The sequence below is a fragment of the Peromyscus californicus genome, unplaced genomic scaffold, assembly GCF_007827085.1.
Source record: "Peromyscus californicus insignis strain IS unplaced genomic scaffold, ASM782708v3 Scaffold_4__1_contigs__length_199733344, whole genome shotgun sequence".
Lineage (NCBI taxonomy): Eukaryota > Metazoa > Chordata > Mammalia > Rodentia > Cricetidae > Peromyscus > Peromyscus californicus.
In genome coordinates, this window is record NW_026294562.1 from 191,277,344 (window position 1) to 191,305,105 (window position 27,762).

The 27,762-nt window shown below is 37.5% G+C and overlaps 2 protein-coding genes across 3 annotated transcripts in view; both read left to right on the forward strand.

The window, feature by feature from the left end:
* Window positions 1–213: 213 nt before the first annotated feature.
* Window positions 214–19,371, forward strand: LOC128125435 (zinc finger protein 260-like). The gene is made up of 4 exons (XM_052762864.1): window positions 214–327; window positions 5,576–5,751; window positions 9,654–9,780; window positions 10,672–19,371. The coding sequence occupies exons 2-4, from the start codon at window positions 5,722–5,724 to the stop codon at window positions 12,516–12,518; spliced, it is 2,004 nt and encodes a 667-aa protein (XP_052618824.1). The 5' UTR covers window positions 214–327; window positions 5,576–5,721; the 3' UTR covers window positions 12,519–19,371.
* The window catches only part of LOC128125430 (zinc finger protein 420-like), an 82,012-nt gene continuing 54,463 nt past the window's right edge, over window positions 214–27,762 (forward strand). For both annotated transcript variants that reach the window (XM_052762857.1, XM_052762858.1), the window contains exons 1-2: window positions 214–327; window positions 9,654–9,780. The gene's annotated coding sequence lies outside the window, so the exon portion shown is untranslated. The remainder of the gene's footprint in view (window positions 328–9,653; window positions 9,781–27,762) is intronic.

A 27,762-nucleotide genomic window follows, 5' to 3' on the forward strand; every position in this document is an offset into this window, starting at 1 on the left:
ACATGTGATATATGTATTCTTCTGTTTCAAATGTGGATTTACTATTCACGTGCATGCTGGTCAGTGAGTAATTCATTTTTGCAAGAATGTGCTATAATCAGTTATTTCATACAGGACCACATGTGTAATATAGTTGGATCTGATGTGAATTTTTGCTTGTGTTTGCTGAAGAAACTGTACACTGACTTCTGGTGGCTACAGTAAGTTAGATTTCCACTGACACTGTGTCTCTGAGTTCTTTTCTTTTGTGTAGTCCACAGGATTTGTTGTAAAAGTCCTTGAATGTGGACCCTGAATCTGCAGAAAGGGGATTTCAGTGCATATTAGGTGAGTATTTGTTCCATGCCTAACAGTGTGGAGCACTTTTAATGTGTACTTAGTGGCCATTATAACTGCTTTATAGCACTATCTATTGAAATGATTTGCTTCTTCATTGAATTAATTATTATTTCTTTGCTTTGTTGTTTTTTCTTTATTTTATGATATATTCTGGGTATTAACCTCTCATACCATGAAAAGCTAGCTAATAACTTTATGAAAATGAAATGAAAAGCTAGATAATAAATTTATCTGCTCTATAGGCTGTTTCCTCATACTTTTGCTTTTTATGTTTTCTGTGTATGTTTTAATTGCACATATCTATTTTATCAGTTTACTCTTTCAGAATACATGAAAGTCTGTGATTCACTAGATAGTAGGACAGAATCAACCCAGATTCATAGCTTTTGTCTGGTAGACAATTTTCCCAACACCCTAGCTGATGAGGCTACCTATTACCAAACACATCTGTTTTATTTTGTTGACCATCACGTGGTCACTGCTGTTGTTCTGTTTCTGTATCTGCTGCTCTGTTGCATAGGGCTGTTTATCTACTCTTCTGACACTCCCCTGTGATGGTCATGTGATTGCTGTATCAGCTGGAATCTCAGCTAAGATAATTCAAGCTCTGTTCTATGTACCTGGAGTTGCTCTGTATACTCAGATTTTTTGTGCTTCCATGTAAAATTAGTTTTTTCCTGACTGTTTTGTGAAGAGTATACAATATATTGTGTATTTCATGGCTAACGTCCCTATCCTTTGCTAACACAATGTTTGTCCCCTCTCCTGTCATGTTCCCTCAGATTTGAACCAGGTCGTGTAATTCCTCATCATGGCTGTGCAGTCAGCAGTCACTCCTTCTCTGTATGTGTCCAGTTAGGAGTCCATGAAAGAGCTGTGGCCCACTCTGTACAAAGGTTCTCTGACATGGGCTGAAACCAGTTGCTGGCTAAATTGTGAACAGAACCTTTGAATATCTGTATATGTAGCAAAATGTCATGTCATGAGTGGATTCCCACCTATGGCCTGTTACCCTTCCAGTCTTAGGCACTTGTCCAGGATTCCTGTGTATTTCACATATTTCCTTCTCTGGAACTAGCCAAAAATGTAATCAGATAGTATTTGATTACAGAGAAAACTGTCTTCACTTTATGGCACTGTTTTAGGAAACCAAGGGAAGCAGGCACCCAACTGTGATCTTGTTGATATGTAAAACGCCAGCTGATTTAAAGCGTGGGCTTTAAGGTTTATTTGAAAAATTATCAGAACTGAGCTTTCTCATGGAGTATATATCATTTTGAAGTTGAGAATGATACTTCTTTTTTTTTTCCTTTGGTTTTTTTTAAGGCAGGGTTTCTCTGTGTAATAGCCGTGACTGTCCTGGATCTCACATTGTAGATCAGACTGGCCTCAAACTCACAGAGGTCCACCTGCTTCTGCTTCCTGAGTGCTGAGATTAAAGCCGTGCACCACCACATCTGGCTTGACAATTATATTTCTTATAATTTGGAATGAGTTACTATCTGACATCTGTTTACCCCTTTAAAGTGAGATTTTTTTTTTCTCTTTCCTTCTTGCTCTGGGAAAGAATAGATCCACCATGCTGAGTTAGTGTGGACAGAGGGGACACCTGTGTCCCTTTCCTGAGGAGATTGGAATCCTTCCAGTTTTCCTCATTTAGTAAAATGTTAGATTTATCTTCTTGGCTTCTATTGTTTGTTATGCTAAGGTGTGTTCTTCCTATTCCAAGATTTTTGAAATCTTCAAAATGAGCAAATGTGGAATTTCTCCATAGCCCTTTTATGGGTTTATGGATATGATCATGTTTCTTCTGTCAGAGCTTAGATGTTTGCATTCTTACATAGATATGTCTGTACATGTTGAAACAAGCTTCTATCCCTCAGCTTTAAAAGGTGACATGGGGAGTACATTTGTACTTTCTGTAAATCTCCGAAGGGATTTCTCCTGCTTGCATTCCCACCAGAAGTTAGAATAGGGTAAGGTTCTAATTTCCCATTTCCTCATCTGCATTTTTGGCCATTTGATTATTTTTTGTTGTGTATTATTTTTTTGAGGGTCTCAATATGTAACTGTCAATGGTCTGATGCACACCATGTAGACAAAAATAACAGCAGATTACAGAATTATACCTGCCTCAGCATCCAGTGTGGTGAAATTAAAGTTTTGCACATCAGATTTGGTTCTATTTGTTTTCTTATTTTTTGTTAGTTTTTATTTTCTTTTATTGCATGAGCGTTTTGGCATAATGTGTGTCTGTGCCACACATGTGTCTAGTGCCTGTGGATGTCACATGAAAGCATTACATCTTTTGGGAAGGAATTTACCGATGGTTGTGAGCCGTGATATCAATGCTGGGATTCAAACGCACGTATTCTGGAAGAGCTGTAACTGCTCTAACCCACTGCACCAACTCTTGATCCACCAATTTGTTGGCTAGTATGAGATGGAATGTCAAGGTTGTAACTTGCTCGAGGCTAAGGAGCATGAACTTAGGAATATTTTAGGGGGCTCTGGGAAGTCTTTTAAGCTACAGTCAATGGAATAGTATCCTAATTTATTTTCAACATACTCAATATTGGTTATGTAGAAAACTGGTGCTTCATGGTTTTTATTTCTATACTCTTCAATATTACTAAGGCTTTTGTCAAGTATAAAGGTTTCTGATGGTGTTTTCAGGTTATTTATGCAATCACATCATCATTGAAATGGTTGAGTTATTTCTCTTCCTTTCCTACTATATCTCTTTGCTTGTTTCTCTCTTTCAAATTTCTGTAGCTAGTTCCTTTATTATTCTTGTTACGTGTGTGTGTGGGTGTTTGTTCTGCATGTATTTCTGTGTATCACACCTGATCAGTGTCCACGGAGGCCATAAGAGGGCATGAGGATCCCCTGGAACTAGTGTTACGGACTGTTTTATGAGCTGCCATTTGGTTGCTGCTCTAGAACCCCAGTCCTCTGGAAGAACAGCCAGTGCTCCTGACCACCAAGCCTCACTCCATCCTCTCTAACTAAGTTAAAACTATAATAAATACAATTGGGAAGAATGTGAACTTTTGTCTTGTTACAATGTCAGGTCAATTCTGTACATTTTCTTCTTTGAGATTGTAAACCTACATTGACAAATATACTCTTTATTATGTTGAGATGTGTTTCCTCTATTCCAACTTCTAGTAGGGATTTTATGGCGAAGTCTTTTGAAGATCCATAGATCAAATTCTGTTCTATATGTACTGAGATTCTATTTCTTAGAGTCTTTAATCCAGGTTTTGCTGGTGTTGTAGCTGGTATATTATTGTTCTTATTGTTCTCCATTCCCAGTGATGGGTTAATGCTTTCCTGTGTTGTACATGATGGATTGCTTCCCAGTTCTCTGCAATTTATTTATTCCTCACATAAAATGTTCCCTGAGATTTGGATGTGGTAATAAGGATTTTTCACTCACAAGTTGTGCACTCAGCAGTCTCTGAAATAACTGTGTCCTGTTGCAAATGAAATTTTTCTGACCCAGGCTGAAAGCAGTACCAGGCTATTGTATGAGCAGAACCATTTAAAGGCAGTTCCAGTATTTTTGCATGGAGCAGTATGTCAAGAGTAGATTCTCTTCTAGGGCCTGTGATCTTTCCAGTCATTGACTTTTGGCCAGTTTCCAGTGCTATCTGTGTGTTTGTGGGCTGAGCTCAGTTTGAAGCAGAATGCTTCTGTTACCCATAAAATAGTTTTGGCACTATTCCGCTGATGGGTATATCCCTGTCTGGCAGGTTGATATTGCAGCACAAGGGGTCATCATCTGGGGACAGACACTGATGATTCTTCTCATGCAGCAGCCTGCAGAGCACTTTTAGCATTTTGAATGCTACACTAGGGTGTCTAAGACTGTTTAGACCCCGAGTCTTCTGCTGACTTCTCATCATATTCTATTTGAATGTAGAAACTCAAGTGATATTTTCTTGGATTTCCATAGAGCTTATAGAGAGGGTTATCAGATCTGAGCTTTCTCTTGGAAAATTTGGGAGATTTTGCAGTAAATAATTGTGTTTCCTGTAATTTGAGAAAATGTGCTCTCAGAATTTTCTCATTTGACACATTGAAAATTTTGTCTCTCTTGTTGTTTATAGCACTGATGCAGTGTGTTGAGTTAGTGTGCAGGAAGTGGATACCTTCGTCTCTCTTCTGATTAGAGTAGAGTGATGGTGGCTTCCTGCATTTTTTGTGATGTTAGGTCCAGCGTTCTGGCTTTTATCTTCATTAGTCTGAGGTATGTCCCTTCTGTTCTCTTGTTCTTCAGAGCTTTTATTGTGAGCCAATGTGATACTTTTCGACAGGCTGTTAATGAATATGTTGACATAATTGTGTGTCGTCTCTCACTGATTATATTTTGTGCCTGGAATTGATTGTTTCATGGGTATTGCAACATTCTTTCATTTCTTGTATGAAATCAATCTGAGTTCCATTTCTACATCCATTAGAGAGAATCTTGTTGTCAATGCCCATCCTTGCAACTGGTCTGTGATTTTTCCTTTGCAAATAGTTTTCATCCTCATCTGCTTATTGTACCAATGTAAAGTCAGTTTTATGTGATAATGGCCTAGTATTCCTTTTCTTTTAGTTTTTGGCAATATTTTCTGTGGAGGACTAGTATAGGAATTTGCAAAGGAATTAGAGAAAGATGTGGACCCCCACACAGAGGGGGCTTCCTCCTGGACCCCTGATTATGTTCCAACCACACCTAAACGCCTATTTACACAGAGAGATCTTTTATTAAGCAGAAAAGAAAAGTTGAAATGACTACTTTCTGATTCTGGCAGAAAAACAGCAGCAAATGACTTTGTAGGTGGAATTCTTAAGAAGAACAGAAGGGGAACTCTGTCTTAGAATGGGCTAGCATGAAGTAGTAAAGGAGATAAAAGATTAGGGAGAAGGGGAGGGACAGGGGACTGTCTCTGGATAGAGGGGACACAGAAGTGGCACATAGGCAAATGGCAGTTTGTAAAGATAAAAGAAGAAACGTCATGTTGGGATGAGGGATTAATTTTAATTGGCCTTGCTTATTAGATGAACAAAAAAGAGCTTCAGATCACTGGACCTTAGGAGAAAACCTCAGGAGGATGAAGTGACCAAAGAAGGGAATAGACCTTGGTGACTAGCTTTAGAGATATAATCTAATGTTTTTGTTGTTGCTGCTTTGTTTTGTTTTTTATTTAAAAATTTTTTTATTCATTTTACATACCAACCACAGATTCCCCTCTCATCCCTCCTCCCCCTCCGGCCACGCTCACTCAGCCCTCCCCAGTCCCACCCCTCATCCCCTCCTCCAAAGGTATTTCAACAAGAATTCCAGTCTTTGTTTCTGAGACAGAAACACAGAGAAGAGTAACAAGAAGAATGAATGCTTCTGTGATAAATGCTCCCCAGGTCAGTGTCATGCCCACATTTCTCTGAAAATTTTTTTTGTGATTGAAACTATTCAAGACTTTAATTATCTACCTTGGGAAATGTTATTGAAAGTGTTTGTTTTCTGTAGCTAAAGTTTTCCTGCCTGGCCCACAGTCGGGACAAATATCTCTCACCTGCCAGTCCCACAGCCGCTCAGACCCAACCAAGTAAACACAGAGACTTATATTGGTTACAAACTGTATGGCCGTGGCAGGCTTCTTGATAACTGTTCTTACAGCTTAAATTAGTCCATTTCTATTAATCTATACCTTGCCACATGGCTCGTGGCTTACCGGCATCTTCACATGCTGCTTGTCATCGTGGCGGCTGGCAGTGTCTCTGACTCAGCCTTCCACTTCCCAGCTTTATTCTCCTCCTTGTCCTGCCTATACTTCCTGCCTGGCCACTGGCCAATCAGTGTTTTACTTATTGACCAATCAGCAACACACTTGACATACAGACCATCCCACAGCAGTTTTCTACTATTTTTTTTCTTTTCTGATAATCAACATTATGTCTTTAAATCTTTCACCAATATAGCAGAAACTTGTCCCATTATATTTTCACACAGTTTTATACTATGAGGACATGAATTTCCATGGACTTAAGACTTGCAATTCTGAAACGGAATCTACTGTTAATGATGCTCAAAGAAATAGATTGATGGCCAGTTTTTACATAGGATGGACTTGCATCCTTTCATACTAGTGTGGAAGGAAGGTCTAAAGTGCCACATTTGTTGCATTTCTGGAATGGTCAGTGTTCCAGAAACAGGCTTATGAACGTGAGCATACTAATACATGGACCTTTTCACGGACATCACTGAGCAATTAATGGCAAAGTAGAATTGAAAGAGACTCACTGGACTGAATCCTAATAGTAAATATTTCAGCATATATGGCTTGCTCTTGCCAGAAAGTTGATGTGTCTGTGAGGAGATGCAAATTGCAGTATTCTGGTTCCCTTTTTGCCATTTTATGTCACACAGTGATGATGGATGTGCTGACACTTGAAATGTATTTGTCTCAGGAGAGGTTCTGTTCAATGCTCAATGGTGAGTTCTCCTTAGGAAGATTATTATTTTCTCTTTATATTTTGTTGTATTTTTCAAACAAGTGAGCATTGCTGTCTCCACCTTTGTATGATATCATGTGGAATATGTTAGAATTTTCTAGAGTATTGACTTGGTGCTGCATATAAGCCATCAGTTTTCAAGCATAAACAAATGCCCCTCTTAATGACTTTACTTCTTTTCTGTTAGAGAAAGAAGGCTCCCTCTACCCTATGTTTTCCTTTCTCTGAAGCTTTGTATTACAGGGGGTGGGGGGAAGTCCTGAAATTGTGTCAATGTTTCTGTTTCTTTCTTTACAATAGTATTTTGTTTATGGACATGGGTTTTCATCAGCATATTTTTATGTACACTGCAATGTATGATGCATAGTGCCCCTTGTCACAGTCAAACCCTTGGCACTGAACTCAGGCACTGTAGTGAGCTGCTTTGTGTGTAGAGAGGATTAAATTAGGTGTCTCTGCAGGAACAGAAAGTGCCTTTCACCAGGGAGCCATTTCTTCAGACCCAGGTTTACATTTCTGGTGCACACTTGTGACAGAGACAGCATATATACTTACCGATGCAACCTAAAATCCTGTTAGATGAATGAGTTGAAAGACTGAAGAACATAGTGCAGTTGAAATTACAAGATTTAAATTTTCAGTTGAGTCAATCACATGAGCAATAACATATTCAAAATTAATGAAAAGTTATTACATTTTTCAGTCAATTTAATATATTCATTTTGATAATAGAAAATGTTTCCACTTCATCTGAATGAATTGTCACTTAGGCCATTTATTTACACATGTATTTCTTTTTTTTAATTATTTATTTATTTTTTTTAATTTTATAATTTGATTTAATTTTATATATCAGCAACGGATTCCCCTGTCCAACCCCCCCCCCTCCGCCCTCCCCACAGACCACCCCCCATTCCCATCTCTTCCAGGACAAGGACTCCCCTGGGGATTCAGCTCAACCTCGTAGATTCAGTCCAGGCAGGTCCAGTCCCCTCCTCCCAGGTTGAGCAAAGTGTCCCTGCATAGGCCCCAGGTCCCAGTCCCACTGCCTGGGTGCCTCCCAAACAGATCAAGCTAATCAACTGTCTCAGTTATCCAGAGGGCCTGATCCAGTTGGGGGCTCCTCAGCTATTGGTTCATAGTTCATTTGCTTCCACTAGTTTGGCTATTTGTCCCTGTGCTTTTTCCAACCTTGGTCTCAACAATTCTTGCTCATACAATACATCTTCTTTCTCGCCGATTGGACTCCTGGAGCTCCACCTGGGGCCTGGCCATGGATCTCTGCATCCGATTCCATCAGTCATTGGATGAGATTTTTAGCACGACAGTTAGGGTGTTTGGCCATCCTATCACCAGAGTAGGTCGGTTCAGGCTGTCTCTCGACCATTGCCAGTAGTCTATTGTGGAGGTATTTTTGTGGATTTCTGGGGACCTCTCTAGCACTTTGTTTCTTCCTATTCCCATGGGGTCTTCATTTATCATGGTCTCTCTTTCCTTGTTCTCCCTCTCTGTTCTTGATCCAGCTGGGATCTCCCGCTCCTCTAAGCTCTCTTTCCCTTGACCCTTGCCCTTCATTACCCCTCTCCCATGTCCAGTTTGCTCATGTAGATCTCATCCATTTCTCTGTCATTGGTACACATATATTTCTAATGATTCTGTAGTGAAACTCCATATGGAATTCATGAAATTGTTATCAGTATTGCTTGTGTCAACATTTAGAAAAATTTAAATAACATTAATGTTGTCTAATTCTGCTTTTTCTATTTTACTTCATAGTTGTGAAAATTTCTCATAAAATAACTTCACAAAGTATTTGATTCTATGTGTTGTTTGGAATGTTGGGTGTATGCACTAATTTTACACTCTTTATTAATTAAAGAAAAACTCTGACTTTTAATTCATCCATGAATTCTACATTCCATATTTTACCTATTTTTTCTAGAAAGGATGTAGCATTTTGCCTCTGCCTCAGGATCTGAACTGAGCATTTTAGAATAGAGTCAGGTGAGGCCCAGCTGCAAACAGGCTTGATCTATTGTCCATGTTTGAGCAAAGTTGAAAGCTGCAGAATTCAGAAGCATACTTTTGCTCATTATAACCTGACCTTCTGAGATGTGACACTGGGATCATGTTTGATATCAACACATACTTCATAAAGGTACATCTAGAGCTCAAATATGTATGTTGTATTCCCTAAAGTTTGCTGATTGCAGAACTATTATGTTATCCTGTTTTCACAGAGATAGCAAATACAATAAAGACTGAATATTTTAGAAAGTCTCTTATTAAAGTTAAATTGTAACTTTATTTTCTGTATTTCAATATATTTGCAGGAATGTATGCGTGTGTACTATGTGTGCCTCCTCCCTATATGGTTTAGTGGAAAGCATTGGTTCTCATGAATCTGAGATTAAATTCTGGGATGTAGTGCTGGGAGCCAAAATCCATTTTCAAGGACTTGAAGACATTACAGAATGCAAACTAGAGACAAAATTTTCAAATGTAGTGATTGTGGTAAATACTTTATCTGCTGCTCAGATCTTAAAAAAAATCAGAAGATTCATGGAGGAGAGAGACCTTATGAATGTAAGCAATGTGGTAAATACTTGTCTACATTGCCTCTGAAAGAACTGCAATGCTAAAGTTCTGACACACCCATGCAGCACTTCTAGGAAACTTCCCTCTTTGAAGAATTGTCATGTCTCATCTATATCACAAAAGTGTTTCTAATTCTTTAGGTCATTTTTACCAAAAAAGAAAAAAATTTGTTAAGCAGCACATGACAAATATGTAATTTTCTGTTGCAGAGTGGGTTAACATTCAGGGATGTGACTGTGGACCTCTCACAGGAGGAATGGGAATGTCTGGACTGTGGTCAGAGAACATTGTACATGGATGTGATGTTGGAGAATTACCACAATCTAGCCTTTGTGGGTAAGAATGCTCTTCTTGTAATAACTCATCTATTCCTTGTATTTACCTACTTTGTATATATGTAAACTCTTTGAACCTAGAGAATCCCAGAAATGAGGGAAATTCTGGTTACCAATATCACTTTTTAATGGAACTTCATTTACATTCTCCTTGTTCTCTGGAAGAGTAACAAATACTATATTCTCTGTGATCTCTTCAGCCCTTCTATCTACTATATAAAGAACACTTCAAAGTTCAAAGAGTACTGAATATTCAGAATACGGAAATATATTGCAGTATTAAAATGAGTAGAATATTTCTATTTCACTACTAGTTTAAACTATTCACCTATTTCTGATTATGAACACTAAAAAAGGTTTTAAATAGAGAAGGAGTTGTTTGTTGTGTGAAAATATTTTTATTTATTTATTTTTGAGATGTGATTGCTATGTTTAGTACTGGCACAGCATCATTCTAATTTTTGCGTGTTGGAGGCTGAAGAGGGGGACCTGTAAATTTATGCCGACCTGGGTTATATGATGATTTCCTAGATGACCAAAGCTTCACTGTGTGATTCTGTCTCAAAAACATAATAGGTAAACATTCCTCATATGATCCTTCACAGAGCCTTTTTCTCAAAGTTCTTTACTACTTGAACACCTATTTGTCCTACCTGCTGCAAGGTACAGTGTTTAGGTAACAACAAGATGGCTATTACTGGTCCCTGTGGTTTGATATAGATCAAATTGGAAGTTCTTATGAGCATCCATAAAATGATTATGAAACAGAAAAGATCTCTGTTGAGAGTCTATCCCTGAAAACTGCTAGTTTATGTGTCTAAGAAAATGTAAGTTATGAAACCTCTTACTCATGGGTTAATCCTTATTATCCTTAATTGCACTAATTTTCCAGAGAATCATCGCATATGTGGTAAATATGAGAAGGGCTTGAATCAAGGCGCAAAGCACATTGTCCATGAGGATGTGAATAGCCAGGAGAAGTCTTATAAATGTAATGAGCTTGGGAACATAATTCATGAATCCTCCCGATGTACACCTTATGACACAAATGATACTGCAGAATATTGCAACAAGTACAGATTTGATATCCACAGAGATGCTTCTGTTGAAACATATGTAAACAGACATAAAAGTGGGAGCACTGGAGAAGAACCTTGCAAATATAAAGAGTCCATAAACTGTTTAAATTTGTATTCTATCATTAGCCAAAATCAAAGAATTCACACAGGGAAGAAAGGACACCAAAATACAGAGTGTGATAAATCTTTTGACTTTCAAACTAAAATCACACAGAAATGTACCAATCGTGGGAAGAAACTACACCAATGCAGGAAATGTGGAAAATGCTTCAAGATGTGCTCAAGCCTCAGTGGACATCACAGGGCTCATATTAGAGAGAAAACTTATAAATGTACAAAATGTAGTAAATCCTTTTTGCATTTGTCCCAACTCAAAGTCCATTACAAAATCCATTGCAGAGAAAAACCTTACAAATGTACAGACTGTGCTAAGTGCATTTATCATACACCCAACATTGAACGGTATTATAGGATCCACACTGGAGAGAATACTTACAAATGTAGTGATTGTAGCAAATCCCTTATAAGTGCCTCATTGCTTAGAACACATCAGAGAACCCATTCGGGAGTGAAACTTTACAATTGTAGCAAATGTGAGAAATCTTTTTCCAAGAAAGACCATCCTAGAACTCATCAGAGAATGCATTTAAGAGAGAAACCTTTCAAATGTAGTGACTGTGACAAATCCTTTTCTAAGAAAGATAATCTTAAAACTCATCAGCGAATCCATACAGGAGAGAAACCTTATAAATGTAGTGACTGTGACAAATCCTTTTCTAAGAAAGATAATCTTCAAACTCATCAGCGAATCCATACAGGAGAGAAACCTTACAAATGTAGTGAATGTGGTAGATCTTTTACCCTGAAAGGCTATCTTAAAACTCATCAGAGAATCCATACAGGAGAGAAACCTTACGAATGTAGTGACTGTAACAAATCCTTTACCCAGAAATCCAGTCTTAGAATTCATCAGCGAATCCATACAGGAGAGAAACCTTACAAATGTAGTGACTGTGAAAAATTCTTTACCCAGAAATTCACTCTTAGAATTCATCAGAGAATCCATACAGGAGAGAAACCTTACAAATGTAATGAATGTGACAGATCCTTTACCCTAAAAGTCAATCTTACAAACCATCAGAGAATCCATACAGGAGAGAAACCTTACAAGTGTAGTGAATGTGACAAAACTTATTCCAAAAAAGACCATCTTAGAATTCATCAGAGAAACCATACAGGAGAGAAACCTTACAAATGTAGTCAATGTGAGAAAGCTTATTCCAACAAAGACCATCTTAGAATTCATCAGAGAATCCATACAGGAGAGAAACCTTACAAATGTAGTCAATGTGACAAATCCTTTACCCAGAAATTCACTCTTAGAATTCATCAGAGAATCCATACAGGAGAGAAACCTTACAAATGTAGTGAATGTGACAAATCCTTTACCCAGAAATTCACTCTTAGAATTCATCAGAGAATCCATACAGGAGAGAAACCTTACAAATGTAGTAAATGTAACAAATCCTTTTCAAGAAGTTCAGTTCTTAAAAAACACCAGAAAACTCATATGGGTGAGAAGCCTTATGAATGGAGTGAATGCAAGAAATCCTTTACTCAGAAAGGCAGTCTTAGAACTCATCAGAGAATACATACATGAAACTTTAAAAATGTAGTGAATGTGACAAATCCTTTACTGTTGGCTCATTTCTTAGAATACATCAGAGACTACATCCAAGAGAGAAACTTTACAAATGTAATATATGAGGAAAAGACTTTACCTGCCCCTCAAGTCTAAGATGGAAATTCATACCATTGGGAAGGGATTTCATAGGAAATAATGTGTTATGTGCATTATCCAAGCTCTATCCTTAGTGATGCTTGATGCTCCACACTAAAGAATCATTATGAATGTGAGAAGCTTGTGAAAGTCTTTAAGTAATGTTCAAAGCTTAGAAAAAAATCAATTATGTTGAGGGAAATTCTGAAATGTGGCAATATAGGAAATTTTACATTAAAACTTTTTACTTCTTCAACCTCAAATTCTTTGTAATGAAGTCAAAATGGAGAAATCTGCAGTGTATGCTATTATGTAACAGTTTCCTGGAGATTGGAATGATTCATTCTGAGGGGAAGCTGATTATGGCAGTAAATACACCACTCACAATAGCTTCAAGAAATCCCAGAAATTGACAGGATTCAGTATGCTTAACTCAAATGAAGAAACTCAGATAAACCATGCTGCTTAGAAGGGGATTTGAGCCTCCAAGATAGATTGCTCTTTAACCTGTATGTATGCCTACAGGTTTGCAAATGTTCTCTGGGTGTGCATTATTCATATGCTGTATCACATGGTGGTTTCAAGTTTCATGATAGCAACTGTGTTGAATTTCTTGTGCTCCAGTGAGCAATTCCTGCCCTGTAGCTGAAAGTTTTCCTGTGTCCCACCTGGTCTCATAGCCACTCAGACCCAATATGGCTCTATTTATCAACTAATAAGAGTAACACATATTCACAGCATACAGAAAGGCATCCCACAGCACTTCCCCTTTTCTGTCTAATCAAAATGGAAGGTTTTAAATTTAACATAGTAAAATTACATCTAACAAAACAGTTATCAAGCAAGAATTGTTGTTACAATATCTAGTCTATGTGTATTTGTCAAATTCAAAGAAAATATTCTATTTATCTTATAATTGTGAGCTTAAGGTTTCATATATAACTTACCTTTTATCATAACCAAGAAAAATTATAACTATCTAGTCTTCAATTACATCAAAGATCTCCCAAGGATATAATATTACCTAACAGGAAAAGCATTGTAAGCAACCTCCAAAATTCTGGAAATGACAGAGACAGCTGCCTGCCTGGACAGTCATCCAAAGTTCCTCTGTCATGTTGGGGCATCCATCTTCAGCCAATAGGCCTAGAGTTTTTTAGTTGCTTCTCCCTGTGTCCTGTAGAATGTCTGGCAGTCTCCTCTGTGAAGCAGAAACCTGAAGAACCATTTTGCCTTGCAAAGTTCACTGGCTACCTTCCTATGTGTCCTGCATATCCAGTTTATATAACATTATCAGCAGTCCAGGCAAGAGCATTTTCTTGCCCAAATGGCTATTTTTGCCAAGAAGAAGATAAACTCATATGGAGTATCTTCAATACCCATTTTCCTCTTTGAAGTAAGTTGGTGCTGCCAGGAGCAGACATGTCTCACTGTCCATAATGTCTAAGTTTTTAAAACATTTTAAATGCCATATTCTGTAAGGCTTTGAAGTGTTTCAAGATTACTTACTTAATTGAAATATATCTTTATATATACCTAAAGAAACTTAACTAACATGATTATAAGTTTGATTATCATGGATGACTAATTATTAATCTGTATTTCTTATACGTTACAATTTCAAATGAGCTGCACAAACATACCTTAAACAAGAGTAGAAATATAGTATAACAAAATTAACTTTAAATTTGTATCAATAAAGTAAAATCCATATCATTGTAAAACATTTCAAATAAGTTGTTATTCTTTAAAAGTAGGTTCAATAATCTACCCTTTCATTCTATTATATCTATATCATATCCTTTTTTCTTCATTAGAAAGAGACTGCATTTATAATCAATCCTCTTTAAATAAAAATATACATTTTTTGTAAACAATATTTTGGGAATTTGGGTGTAGCTTCTAATACTACTTCCTGCTGGTTGAGGGTGAAGACATCTTTACGGGATCCTGAGAAAATTAAGAATTATGGTCAAGTCCTGACTGGAATAGTCTGTGAGGCTATATTCTCTGAAGCAGTTGCCTTGAAGCCATTCTGGATGTTGGATCATGTGGGCCATGGTGTCATCGGAGACCTTTCAGGGAGTCTTGACTGATCAAACCATATTAGCCTGGAAGCAATTCACAGGTTCTCATCTTCTGTGGAAACAAAAGCAGGACCTCTTTTCCAAAGCAACATATCCTTAGACATAAACTTTGAAGTCAAAATACCTTTAAATATATATATATATATAATATTATATTATATTATATTATATTATATTATATTATATTATATTATATTATATTATATTGATTTAACTGAGCAGCCTTTACAATCAAATATCTTTCTGCAGTTAAAGATCCCAATACAATATAATCCAGACTCTGTGTATGATTTCAATCTTTACATGGCTATTTTTTATATTACTTTTACTGTCTCTTTAAATGACTTTATTTTTTAAAACTATTTCTTTATATAACTGTCTATCCTTTTTCTCTCTTGAAAGCCTATGTACATTTTTACACACATTGTAAACTGTTTAGAGGTTTATTCCATCTGAGTCTGCCTTATTGTTAATCTATTGCTTTAAACTGCAGCTTGGCTAGGTCAGAATTGGCAGTCTTGGCTGCTGACTCCTCCCACCTTAGCTTCCCAACATGGTGGAGGTAATTTACCACCAGCTCTGGGAGCAATGCTGTCTGCCAGTTCTGGAAGGCAGTGTGTCTATGTCTCTATCAAGCAGCATGTAGCTCAGTAACCCTTTTTATAGTAGCAAAAGCTAAACCCACCATGGATTAGAGACACCTCTGTGTACTGTGGTGGGAATCCGCCATGCTGCAGGTCAAGCCCACATGCCACAAATCTGCCATACTGTAGCTCAAGCCTGCAGGCTGCAGCTGGCCTGAGAGACACACTAGGAAGCTGTTTTAAGCTTCATTTTACAATCTTTTTTAAAGTTTCTCAGGTTTTGGGTGGAAATTCTTGCTCCACATTGGGGAGCTAAACATAACTGGAAGTTTTCCTGTGTCCTGCCCAGTCCCTCAGCCACTCAGACCCAAGTAAACACACAAAGGCTTATATTAATTACCAATTGCATGGCCTAATGCAGGTCTCTTGCTAGCTAGTTCTTATATCTTAAATCAACCCATTTCTACTAATCAGTGTTTGGTCACGTGTTCCACGGCTTTACCAATCTGCTGGCATGTTGTTCGGAGGCAGTAGCTGGTGTCTCTCTCCACCTTCTTCCTGTCTCTCTGCTTGAATTTCCTGCCTGCCTCTAAGCTGCCTTGCCATAGGCCAAACAGCTTTATTGATCAACTGATCAGAGCAACACATTCACAGCATATAGAAAGATATCCCACAGTACTTCCCCATATTCATGTGTGCAATTCCAATAAAGCTCTCTGATTCAAAAAGTTGGCCTTGCCTCTGTTTTCAGTTTCCAGTTGTGAGTAGATGCATATGCATGTTGCATCTCCCTAGGAAAAGTGTCTCATGAAACATGTGTTGAACCCATTAAGTGTTCCTCCAAACTTATAAACAGAAAATTGATATTAGAGCAGCAGTTATCAACCTGTGGGTCTCATACTTTCATAGGGTTTTCCTAAGATACAGTAAAACACATTATTTCTGATTATCTTAGGAACTGAGACACTAATCCTCTGTGCAACTCCAGGTGAGTCTCCCTATGTGCAGATACACATATAGGAGTACTTGGAACTGCTTTGAAGGTTTGCAGTATTAGGAAAGTTGGAACTACTGTATTAAAGAGAAGGCATTTGAGTCACATAACCTAGGTAAGATTGTGCCCAGTACTCCAGGCTTCCTGCCATAGTATTTGTTGGAGTTCAAAGAGCTCCACACATACAAAATATAAAGGATTCAGGGGCTGGAGAGATGGCTCAGAGGTTAAGAGCACTGACTGCTCTTCCAGAGGCCCTGAGTTCAATTCCCAGTACCCACTTGGTGGCTCACAACCATCTGTAATGAGATCTGGTGCCCTCTTCTGGCCTGTATGCTGTATACATAATAAATAAATTTTTTTAAAAAAAGGAAAATAAAGGATTTGGCTTCAGAAGGCTGCTCTCTTTCTCTGCAATGTTGGGGCATCTGTCTTTGGCCTACAGGCCTGGCATATCTGATAGACTTATCTGTGAAGCAGGATTTTCTGGAGGGCTTTCCTACCTTGTCTTGGCAAAGTTCAGTAATCCTTTCTTTTGTGTTCTGCTTGTCACATTTGGACAGCATACTGTCAGCAGTCAAGGCAAGGACATTTTCTTGCCCAGTGGCTAATTTTTGTCACAAAGAAAGTAAATTCTATATGGAGTTTCATCAATGCCCATCATCTTATCTGAAGTAGATTGGTGCTGCCAGGAGCAGACATGTCTCGTCATTTTTTTTAAAAAAAAGGAATCTATGTTATTAAGACATCTTAAATGCCATATTCTGTAGTTCTCTGAAGTGTTTAAGAATGACCTATCTATCTAAAATATATGTTTGAACTTGAAAACATACCTAACATGACTACAGATTCAATTGTAATGACTAACTAGTAACTTGCATATTTTTTCCCTTTTTTTTTTTCTTTTTCTGAGACAGGGTTTCCCTGTGTAGTTTTGGTGCCTTTCCTGGTTCTGTAGATGAGGCTAGCCTCAAACTCACAGAGATCCACCTGGCTCTGCATCCTGAGTGCTGGGATTAAAGGTGTGCACCACCACTACCCAGCTGCATTTCTTTATACCCTAGTTTGTAATAATAACTTTTAAGGACTAGAAATTTGCATTACATTGTTAAATGAGTTGTATAGGTACAATACTTTGAACAAAATTAAAAATGTATATGCAGTATGTTCTAACAAAATTAATCTCAAATTTGTATGATATACAAAATTTGTATACAACATATAAAAATCCAATCCACAATGTAAAATATTTAAAACTAGTAGTTTCTTTTTAAAGTAGATTCAATAATCTACCTTTTTTATTTTATCATATCTATACTCTCCATTTTTCCTTTTCAGAGTAGATTCAGTAATCAGCTTTTTTCCTGACCATTGCCAATACAACTTGTAATCAACCACCCTAAACAATGACAAATATCCATAACCCATTGAACTACCAAATACCACCCACATCACCTGTTGGGATTGTGGACATCATGTTCTTAAATTTACTTCTTGCTTTCTGGGGGTGATGGCATCTTTAGGGGGCCCTGAACTGAAAAATTTGGGTTAATTGTCAAGTCCTGAGAGAGATAACTGCATTATTTGTTGTCTAGTCTCTGTGTAATGGGGAATTGCATGGTTTGTCTCATATCCTGGTGAGGCTGTACCATCTCAGCTAGCCACCTCAAAATTGTCCTGAGAAGTTTGTAGTGCAAAGCCAATCTTTGAGTAGTGTTTGTTAGCTTAACAATGTTATCATAGTCCATGTGTAATCATTGTGGGGGCCCATCATCCTTTTGGGGGACTTCAAGAGTAATTGTTAGGGGTGTTCATGGTTCATTGCAGAAAACTTTAACATTGTAAATATCATATACAGCAGATCTCAAAGAGGTTAAAGAATCAATATTTGTTATATACACCCAGAGTACAAAAACTTAATGACTAGTTACATGATAAAGACTCAAATCTGAAATCATGTATAGGAAGCTAGGTGAAGCCTTTTTCTAGAATCAGTTCTATATATGACCATTAATATTATGACAAAAATTAAATATATATAATCTTATAAATTTTGAGGGTAACATTTATACCTTTAGAAAAGCATGGAAGAGTCAAAATAAAACCAAAGATTAGGAAATTAGTGACAATAAAATTGCCCCTTAATTTTTTGTTTTTCTTCCATCACGTATCAGGTGGCTCTTCTAACATGAGATAAAGATTTTTTTATTGTACTTTAACAAGCATGCTTGAGTTTACAGAAGGAGAGAGCCACACTCCAACTCCAAAGGCAGCTTTAATTTTTAGTTGGGACAACAAAAAGACCATTTATATTATATGTCTGTAGAAAAAGCACAAACATTTGGGAAGATTTATGAAATTTTATTCTGCTTGAAATATAATATCTGATATGTCAATGTGCTCTTTTTCTTGGTGTTTTTTTTTTCTAGATGATTTATACTTTTTTGTCAGATTTCTCATTTGTCCAATGATCTTCAGATTCCTTAGCAGAATGTCTTCATTCTCCTGAAAAAAACAAAACAAAACCCTGCCCCAACTCTAACTTTAAGGGAGGTTCTCTTTTGGCAAGTTATATCTGATCAAATGAGAAACATTTGTTAGTTTTAAAGTTAATTTAAATTGAATGGTCATGCCGGTTGATGAACAATCACCTCTTTTAATTAAGAGGTATCTCTCATTCAAATCAAACCTTTATCAATTTTAATGGTATCCATAGCTTTTCTTTTCCTGAACAAACAAAAACAAAGCCTCTTCCCCAATTTAATACATATCCTGGTCATATTCTGAGGTCAGCACATCTTTAAAAATACAGGCTGATTTAAATCCCTTGTTTTTTCTATTATCCAATGTCTCTCTACAGCTGTCGTTCTTTTCTCATTAACATTTAGAAAATTCAAATTTAGGAAAGCATTATGCAATCTATTTCAGGAGGTCTTTATTACCCCTTTCTGTTTATTTAGCATATTCTTTAGAGTTTGATTTGATCTTTCTATGACTGCTTGGCCTGTAGGATTGTGTGATATACCTGTAATATGCTTTATATTGTAATAAGCAAAAAAAAAAAAGAACTGTTTCATTTTACCAGAGACATAGGATGGAACATTGTCAGTCTTAATTTGTACAGGTATTCCCATGATGGCCATAACTTCTAACAAATGCTTGATTACAGAATCACCCTTTTCACAACTCAAAGCAGTTTCCCTTTGAAATCTTGAATAGGTATTGATGATGTAGTATACATATTTTAATTTTTCTGAATTCTACAAAATGAAACATATCCATCTGGCAGATTTTATTCCTTTGAGTACCCTTTGGGTTACATCCTGTAAGTAATGGGGTTTGGTTGTATGAAGAACAAGTAGGATATTTTCTAATAGTTTCCCTGGCTTTTTGCCAAGTGATCGAAAAATCTGTTTTCAAACTGTTGCTATTGACCTGGTGTTTTTTTTATGAATGTATAGAGGGTAAAATAACCAGTATGCAATTGAGCTCTGGATCTAAATGATTCACATGAGCATCCTGGAATTTCTTTTCCACCAAAGCCAATTCTCTTTTAGCTTCAGCTAATAATTCTCTTGAACTATTTAAGTCCTCTCCATTTAACATTTTGAATAAATTAATCTGTTCTTGGTTTTATACTCCAATAGTGGGCTATAGTTACAAAATGTCTCCTAGCAATCTTTGAAGGTCAATAAGAGTCCACAATTGCTCTCTTCTAATTTGCACCTTTTGGGACCTATTTTTTATAAACCTATTTTATATCTTAAATAATTAATAGAATCTCCTCTTTGCATTTTTTCAGGAGCAATTTGTAATCCCCAACAAGACAAAATTGTCTTTTCTTCAAGCATTTTCTCAAAAGTATCTACATTTGAATCAGCTAGTAAGACATTGTCCATGTAATGGTAAACTATAGGTTGAGGAAATTGCTTACATATAATTTCAAACAGCTGCTGTACAAAATATTGGCACAGGGTGGGCCTATTTAACATTCCCTGTGGGAGAACCTTCAATTGATATCTCTTAACAGGCTGAGAATTATTATAAGTAGGCACCAGAAGGTAAATTTTTTCTCTGCATTTTTCTTGTAAAGGTATAGTGAAGAAACAGTCTTTTAAATCAATAACTAAAGAGGCCATCCTTTAGGTAACAAAGAAGGCAAAGGAATTCTACACTATAGAGAACTGATTGTCTGAATCACCTTATTAACAGCTCTTAGATCTGTTACCATTCTACATTTTCCAGATTTCTTTTTAATAATGAATACAGGAGAATCCCAAGGGCTGGTCAATTCCTCAATATGTTGAGCATTTAGCTGGTCCTGTACCAACTGGTCTAAGGCCTGCAGTTTCTCTGTTGCTAAAGGCCACTGCTCAACCCATACAGGTTTGTCAGTCAACCCTCTTAAAGGTAGGACTGTTGGTGCCTTTGAAAGATCAGCAACTGTTGTGCCCTGTTCTTGTACAACCTGAATGGTCAGTGACTATTCTTGATAGTACCTTTTAATATTTTCCCCAGAAACATAAATTTATGGATTGTTTCTGAGATTGGAGGAATGTTAATCTGAGTATTTTATTGCTGTAACAAGTCATGTCCCCATAAATTCGTTGCTATGATAGCATATGGCTTTAATTTTCCTCTCTGTCCTTCTGGCCCTTTACATTTGACCCATCTCTTGCTCTGTTTTACCTGAGATAACTTTCCAATCTCTAAAATCTGAACATTTACCTCCTGAAGAGGCCAATTTGGATGACAAGATTCTGGTGAAATTATTGTCACATCTGCACCTGTGTCTACAGACCTTCAATGACAACATCATTTATTCATATTTTTAATTTTGGTTGTTCATTTTTATAGAAGTTTACAAAAATTTACTTTATGGTTTCTCCTGAACTTTTTGTTCTCTCTTCTATACCTGTTTTATAATCCAGAGCAGTATGGTGACCTTGTTTACCACAATTGAAATATTTGACATTTTGATTTTTCTTCAAACCTCTGGAAAGTACCTCTCCTATCCAAGCACCATCATGGTTATGAGATTTAATATTGATTGTATCATAGATCCATTCCTCCAAGGGTGCTGATCTTGCTTTAATGGCCTAATTACCCTTTTGCATTGTGCATTAGCATTTTCAAAAGATAGAGATTTGATTATTATTTGTCTAGCTTCTGAATTTGTATCATTCTATTTACTGCTGAAGTCAATCCTTGTAAGAAAGCAGCAAAGGTTTCCTTTGGGCCCTGCAAGACTTTAGTGAATAGTAAATAACACAATTTTCTTTCCTTCTTCAATTCTGTCCCAAGCATTCAAGGCTGCTGCATGGCATAAAGCCAGGGTGTGGTCATCATATAGATTGCCTTTTTACATGAGCATAATCTCCCTCTCCAAGAATTTGGTCTTTGGATATTTCCATACCTCTCACCCTACTTCATTGTTCAATGGTCTTAGCCTCATCTTTCCACCAGGTCCTCTATTGTAATTGAGGACCAGCCTCCAACATGGCTGTAACAAAATCTCTCCAGTCTTGAGGGATAATTCTATTACAAGTTGACCATAAGTTTAACTTCTGCTTCATAAAAAGTGAATGCATACCAAATGAGACTATCACTTCCTTGAATGTCCTCCAATCTAACATTTGCACAGGAGTCCATTAGGCTCTTACATAGTCTGGGGGACATGTATCATTTGGCAGTTTCTGTAAGGTTACTGGATAAATTAATGTTGGCTGTTTGAAAGCCTTAAGCTGTTTCTCTGGAACCTTATAATACAATGCTGATATTTGTTCTCTTTTAAATTTCTCTGTCTGGGTCTAAATATCTCTATGACCTATTTTAACAAGTTTTTCTAGAACTTTTATCTTGGCATTCTTATTGTCCAACTTTTTTAATGAAAAAATAAAAATGATCAAACAAATATTTATAATTGACATATATATCCCATCTATATTAATTATCATCTCATTTAATTGCTCCATTTCAAACTGCCTAGCATATTATTACACAGAGACTTAACTCCTCCCTCCATTGTAATAATGTTTCCCATTTTTTTTAATTTGAGCAAAACTCTGTCTTTTCTTTTGATTATTATTTTTTTTTTACTAATTCACCCTTTTAAGATGTCCCAATTGGCTCACCAAATCTGCTGACAATGATGGTTCAGATGACAGTGAACTGAGTGTGACCACATCCTTAGGAGGGTCAAGGGAAATCCACAAACTACCAGGAAAGGGAAGAAGCCAAAGAGCCAGCCATCTGCATTTGGGAATGTGGGAAATGGGCTAACTGCTATGGCTTTTGGAGCTCAAAAGCCTGTGGAGTCTACTGCACAGAGGTTACAACAGAAAAAAGTTCCAGACTCCCTCAGAGGGCTTGGGAAAGAAAAGAAAAATCTAGCCAGCAGGTTAGTGACTCCAGTCTCGTGTAGCTCTGGCCTGAGCTGGTGGCTGCAAAGCCACAGCAAGTGGCTTTTTCATGAATTTGTGCTGCACAAGTTGGACACCAGATGTAGCATAAATTCTAATTGGTCTTAATAAAAACCCAGAGCCAAATATCAGGGTAAATTCTGAAAGATCACGGAGACAAAGAAACAAGCCACAGTCATCTCTCTCCTCACCAACTCCTAAGCCAAAAGGCACTATGCTCCTGTCTCCTCCCGCATTACATTACTTTTCTACACCTAGCCATATCACTTCCTGTCTCAACCTCTCTAGTGCTGGGTTAAAGGTGTGTGCCACTACTGCCTGGCCTCTGTGGCTAACTAGTGGTTGGCTTTGTCCTCTGATTTTCAGGCAAGCTTTATTTGTTAAAGCAAACACAAAATATCACATATATGTTAGTTGTGCTTTCAGAGATTAGAATATGGAGGTGCCAATTGTTCATTTTGTCTTTGTGAAGATTCAGTTATTTAAAGTTTAGACTCAGGTCTGCCTCTTGTGTCTCTTTTTATGTTTGATATTCTTTCAGTTTTACCATTATCTACATTTTCACTACCTCCACAGTTCTTTAGACAATGTTCATCTATGTGCTTCACTGTTCTATCCAGCCATACATGACTTAAAAAATTCCTTCCTGTTTTAAGAGCAAAGGACCTGAACTACATGCTCATATGCACAGATAGTATACATTGTGTAACTGGCTATTCACATAAGATTTTTTTAAGAATTATTTATTCTTGGACTTTTTTTGATGAGTTTAATAATAATTTTTATTTTTGAAATTAAAATGTATTTACAGAATTTTCCCCTTTCCTTTACTCCCTTGCATACCTCTCATGCCCTCCTCCATTTTGCTCTTTCTCAAATTCATGACTGATTGATTATTGCATAGTTGTCTTTTGACCCAAATATATATCTAATAAAACCTTTTGATAAAAGTCATAGTAAAACAAAACAAGATCTCTTCGTGCTGTACACATCAGAGTTTTCTTATTCATTATGAACTGTTTCAAGCAACTGGTATAATGATAAAATATACCCTGCCTATATATTTATTTTTATGTTTATGAGTGCTTTGCTTGCATTTGTGTATGTGTATGCCATCTTGGAGTCCCTATGGAATTCAGATCCTCAAGAACAGTAGTTGTGAACCATGATGGTGTATTGGAAATCAAACCTATGTTCTTTGTAAGAGAAGGTAGTGCTCTTAAATGCTGAGTCATTTTCTCACCCCAATATAAGCACTCATGCTTACTTATCAGGGCCATGGCTACCTAATACAGCTGGTCAAGTAATTAATCAGACTCAGGTTGGAGCGGCCACAGCAAGACCAAGGCTGTAACCATTTTATTGACAGCGGATCATTTTTATAGCCTTATCAGAAACAATATAGTGGCAATTGTCAGGATCAATTCAGTAATAGCTGCCAGGATACAGTGACATTTGCAACTAATGCAGGAAACACAAGATTAATGTCTAAGACTAGTCATCGTATCAAGCTTCCATGCTTCCTTGATTTCTAAGTGAACATACAGAGAAACACAAAGTGTAGCTAGAGTTTTCCTGCCTGGCCCACAGTCAGGACAAATCTCTCTCACCCGCCAGTCCCAAGCCACTCAAACCCGACCAAGTAAACACAGAGACTTATATTGGTTACAAACTGTATGGCCGTGGCAGGCTTCTTGCTAACTGTTCCTACAGCTTAAATTAATCCATTTCTATTAATCTATACCTTGCCACATGGCTCGTGGCTTACTGGCAACTTCACATGTGGCTTGTCATCATGGCGGCTGGCAGTGTCTCTCTCCCCCAGCTTCCTGTTCTCTCCATTCTCCTCTCTGTTAGTCCCGCCTATACTTCCTGCCTGGCCACTGAAGGAAACCCCAACTCAGAGCAATTAAATAACCAAATGCCTATTGGAATAAGTCATGCTGGTCAGGATGATGAAACAGAGAGAATAGAAAATTCAGGAGAAAACATAAAGAAAATGTTTTGGCAAACTTTATTAATGAGCAAAGATCAAATTTATCGATAAAAATAAATGGTGTTTTGTTGTCTGGTCTGGTAGACACAGGTGTGGACATTACCATAATTGCACCAGAATTTTGGCATCCAACTTGGCCTCTTCAGGAGGTAAACATTCAACTGTTAGGAATAGGGACATTATCTCAGGTGAAACAGAGTGCAAGATGGCTCGAATGTATAGGTCCAGAAGGACAGAGAGCAAAATTAATACCACATGTGGCTTGTCATCATGGCGGCTGTCAGTGTCTCTCTCCTCCAGCTTCCTGTTCTCTCCATTCTCCTCTCTGTTAGTCCCACCTATACTTCCTGCCTGGCCACTGACCAATCAGTGATTTATTCATTGACCAATCAGCAACACATTTGACATACAGACCATCCCACAGCAACAAAGTGGCCTGAAAGCCTCACTGCCTGAGGAAGTACCTTGGTTTCTCAGGAACTGAAAGGCACACAGTGCTCCAGAAGCCATGGACTCTAACATGAGAAACCTATAACACATGTCTCTCAAGGGAGCTAGGCGAGGCCAACTTTATGATTCCCTGCTAAAATCTAAATAGAATTTCACAAACATTGATTCCACACTGTGTGATGTATGGCTGCCTAATGGTATAAGTACATGTGGACAGAAGTTTTGATAGAATGAACTCAGCATGAATAGAGGAAAAGGTCATTGTCTTCTACTAGAGTTCATGTTAATGGTCCCACCACTTCAACACTCTCATATGAAAAAAGCAAACCTCCAGAAGATAATATCTTGAGAAATAAGTGACATCTAACCAGGGGCTAGAGATATCACTCAACATTTAAGAGCATTGCCTGTTTTTCCAGAGGAACTGGTTTCAATTTGCAACACCCACATGGCAGCTGATAATCATCCTAATGTCTGTTCTGAGGATTCAATTCTGTATTCCATCCCCTGTGGTTACTGCATGTGTATTGGAAAATATTCCTAAAAGTGAATGAAAATAAAATAAATATATATTTAAAAAGACATCTAATCCCTAATAACCTGAGTCCAGGAATATTTATACTGCAAAATATTATCATCTTTGGTAGTTCCTATTGTAATACATTTGTATTAAGGCCCGTGTGTTTCATTGATAGAAATGTGACAGCTACAGGATAGTATGATGGTAAGAGTAATATAAAATTCTTGCATACTACAATGTATCATTCATACACATTTCTTGTATTTTTCTCTCAGCACTCAACTGCTATTAAAGTTGCTCATTTACCCAGATATCAGAGGCCATTGATTTTATTTTGAATCTTTTTGCATGTTGGAGTTCAAAAGATCACTTCCAGTCTTTACTAACATTTTGTTTATGGGTGATATTAAATAAGAGGCTGAGTGGAAGATTATGAGACAATCTACAGAACAGACTTGAGGAGCCCTGACAGTGGCAGGCAGCATCATTAGGGGAAATGGTGAGAATCACTAGAAAACACAGACAGATATTGCATATCACCTAATATTTGGGGGTTATATACAAATTTTATGTTTTTCAGTTACAGTTAGTGAAATGTGGGTATAGGAAGATGTTTTCTCCCTAAACTTTTGAAGAGAATTTCTGTGAAGTCTTAACAAAATTATGTAGCATTTGGGGACAAAGATGCACCCTAGCAGGCCTGCCTTTGAGGCCAAAATGGAGATCTCCACAGCCACCATTAACTTGTCCCTTATGCTGTGCTACACATGAAGGAATGTGACCCAGACACAACAGAACACCAGCATGCTAAATGTCAGGAAGTTGCCTTCATTGAATGTGTCAGGCAGATTTCTGGCCAAAAAAGGCAGAGTGAAGCTCCCCAGGGCCAAGCAGGCCAGGCATCCAAGGACACTACAGTAGAAAGCAGTGACTGAACCCTTGATTCACATGGTCATGCTCGAAGTGTGCATCAATATCAACAGAGGGAGGAGAAGCTCCCAGCCAAGTTGCACAGGGAATAATTTGGATGAGGGTACAGATGGGAATGATAGTTAGGTGCCCCTGAAACCAGAAAGTACTTCATCCTTCTTTCATGGGCTGTGACTTTGAAAGTCAAAAACACAGTAACTGTTTTGGCCAACACAGGAAACAGCCCCAGTGAATACCACTCCAAATGTGATTTGCTGCAGGATGCAGGTAGCTGAGTTCAGATAGCCAGTCAGTTAAAAGCAAGGGACACACACACACACACACACACACACACACACACACACACACACACACACACACAAAAGATGAATGAGGTGATCAAGATACAGGAAAGATTCAAGTTATTGGCCTTAACAATGGAAGTGTCTTGATGCTTAACAAAGACCCCAAGATCCAGAACTGTGAATGCAGAGACACACAAGGCCATCAAGGCCATCGCCATCCTCAAGGGGTCTTCACTGGTCTTAAAGATCCCAGCTTTGTGAATGCACTGATTCTGCTCTTTGTTGGCATACTGGTCCTCTGGAAACTTCCTACACTGATCCACATATGATGGAGAAAGAAAAGTATCATCATTGTAGCCTCCTCATTTCCTATTGACAAGCCACTTCCAGTAGGTGTGTGGGAGAATCAGCAATATCCACATTCTTTCTTACTGAAGATGTTATTAAATGACATTGCTGCATATCAGTAATTCCAGTTATAAATTATGGGGCGAGAATCAGAAATGATTGCTTATTTTTGTTTAACTGTGTTTATAAAATCTTTTATTTTGTAAGAAAAAATTTTAGTAAATTGTGGATACTGTAATAAATGAATTAGACTTGGCAATTCACAGAAGAACAAATTTTCCAATCACCACCCTATTTTAACTGTAGATAGTCTGTGAATTCAGTGTTTGACAAAGTCTTTTTGTATATGTTAGGAATGATGCCCCTAAAAAAGGGAGACTCCATCTCCTTTAGGGATTAGCCCTGATAGGCTTTTCATTTTGAAGTGCTCAGTTCCAAACATATATTCATAGAGCAACACTAAGTATACCCAATATCCACACAGTAGTGGATGTGGGACTATAAAAGTA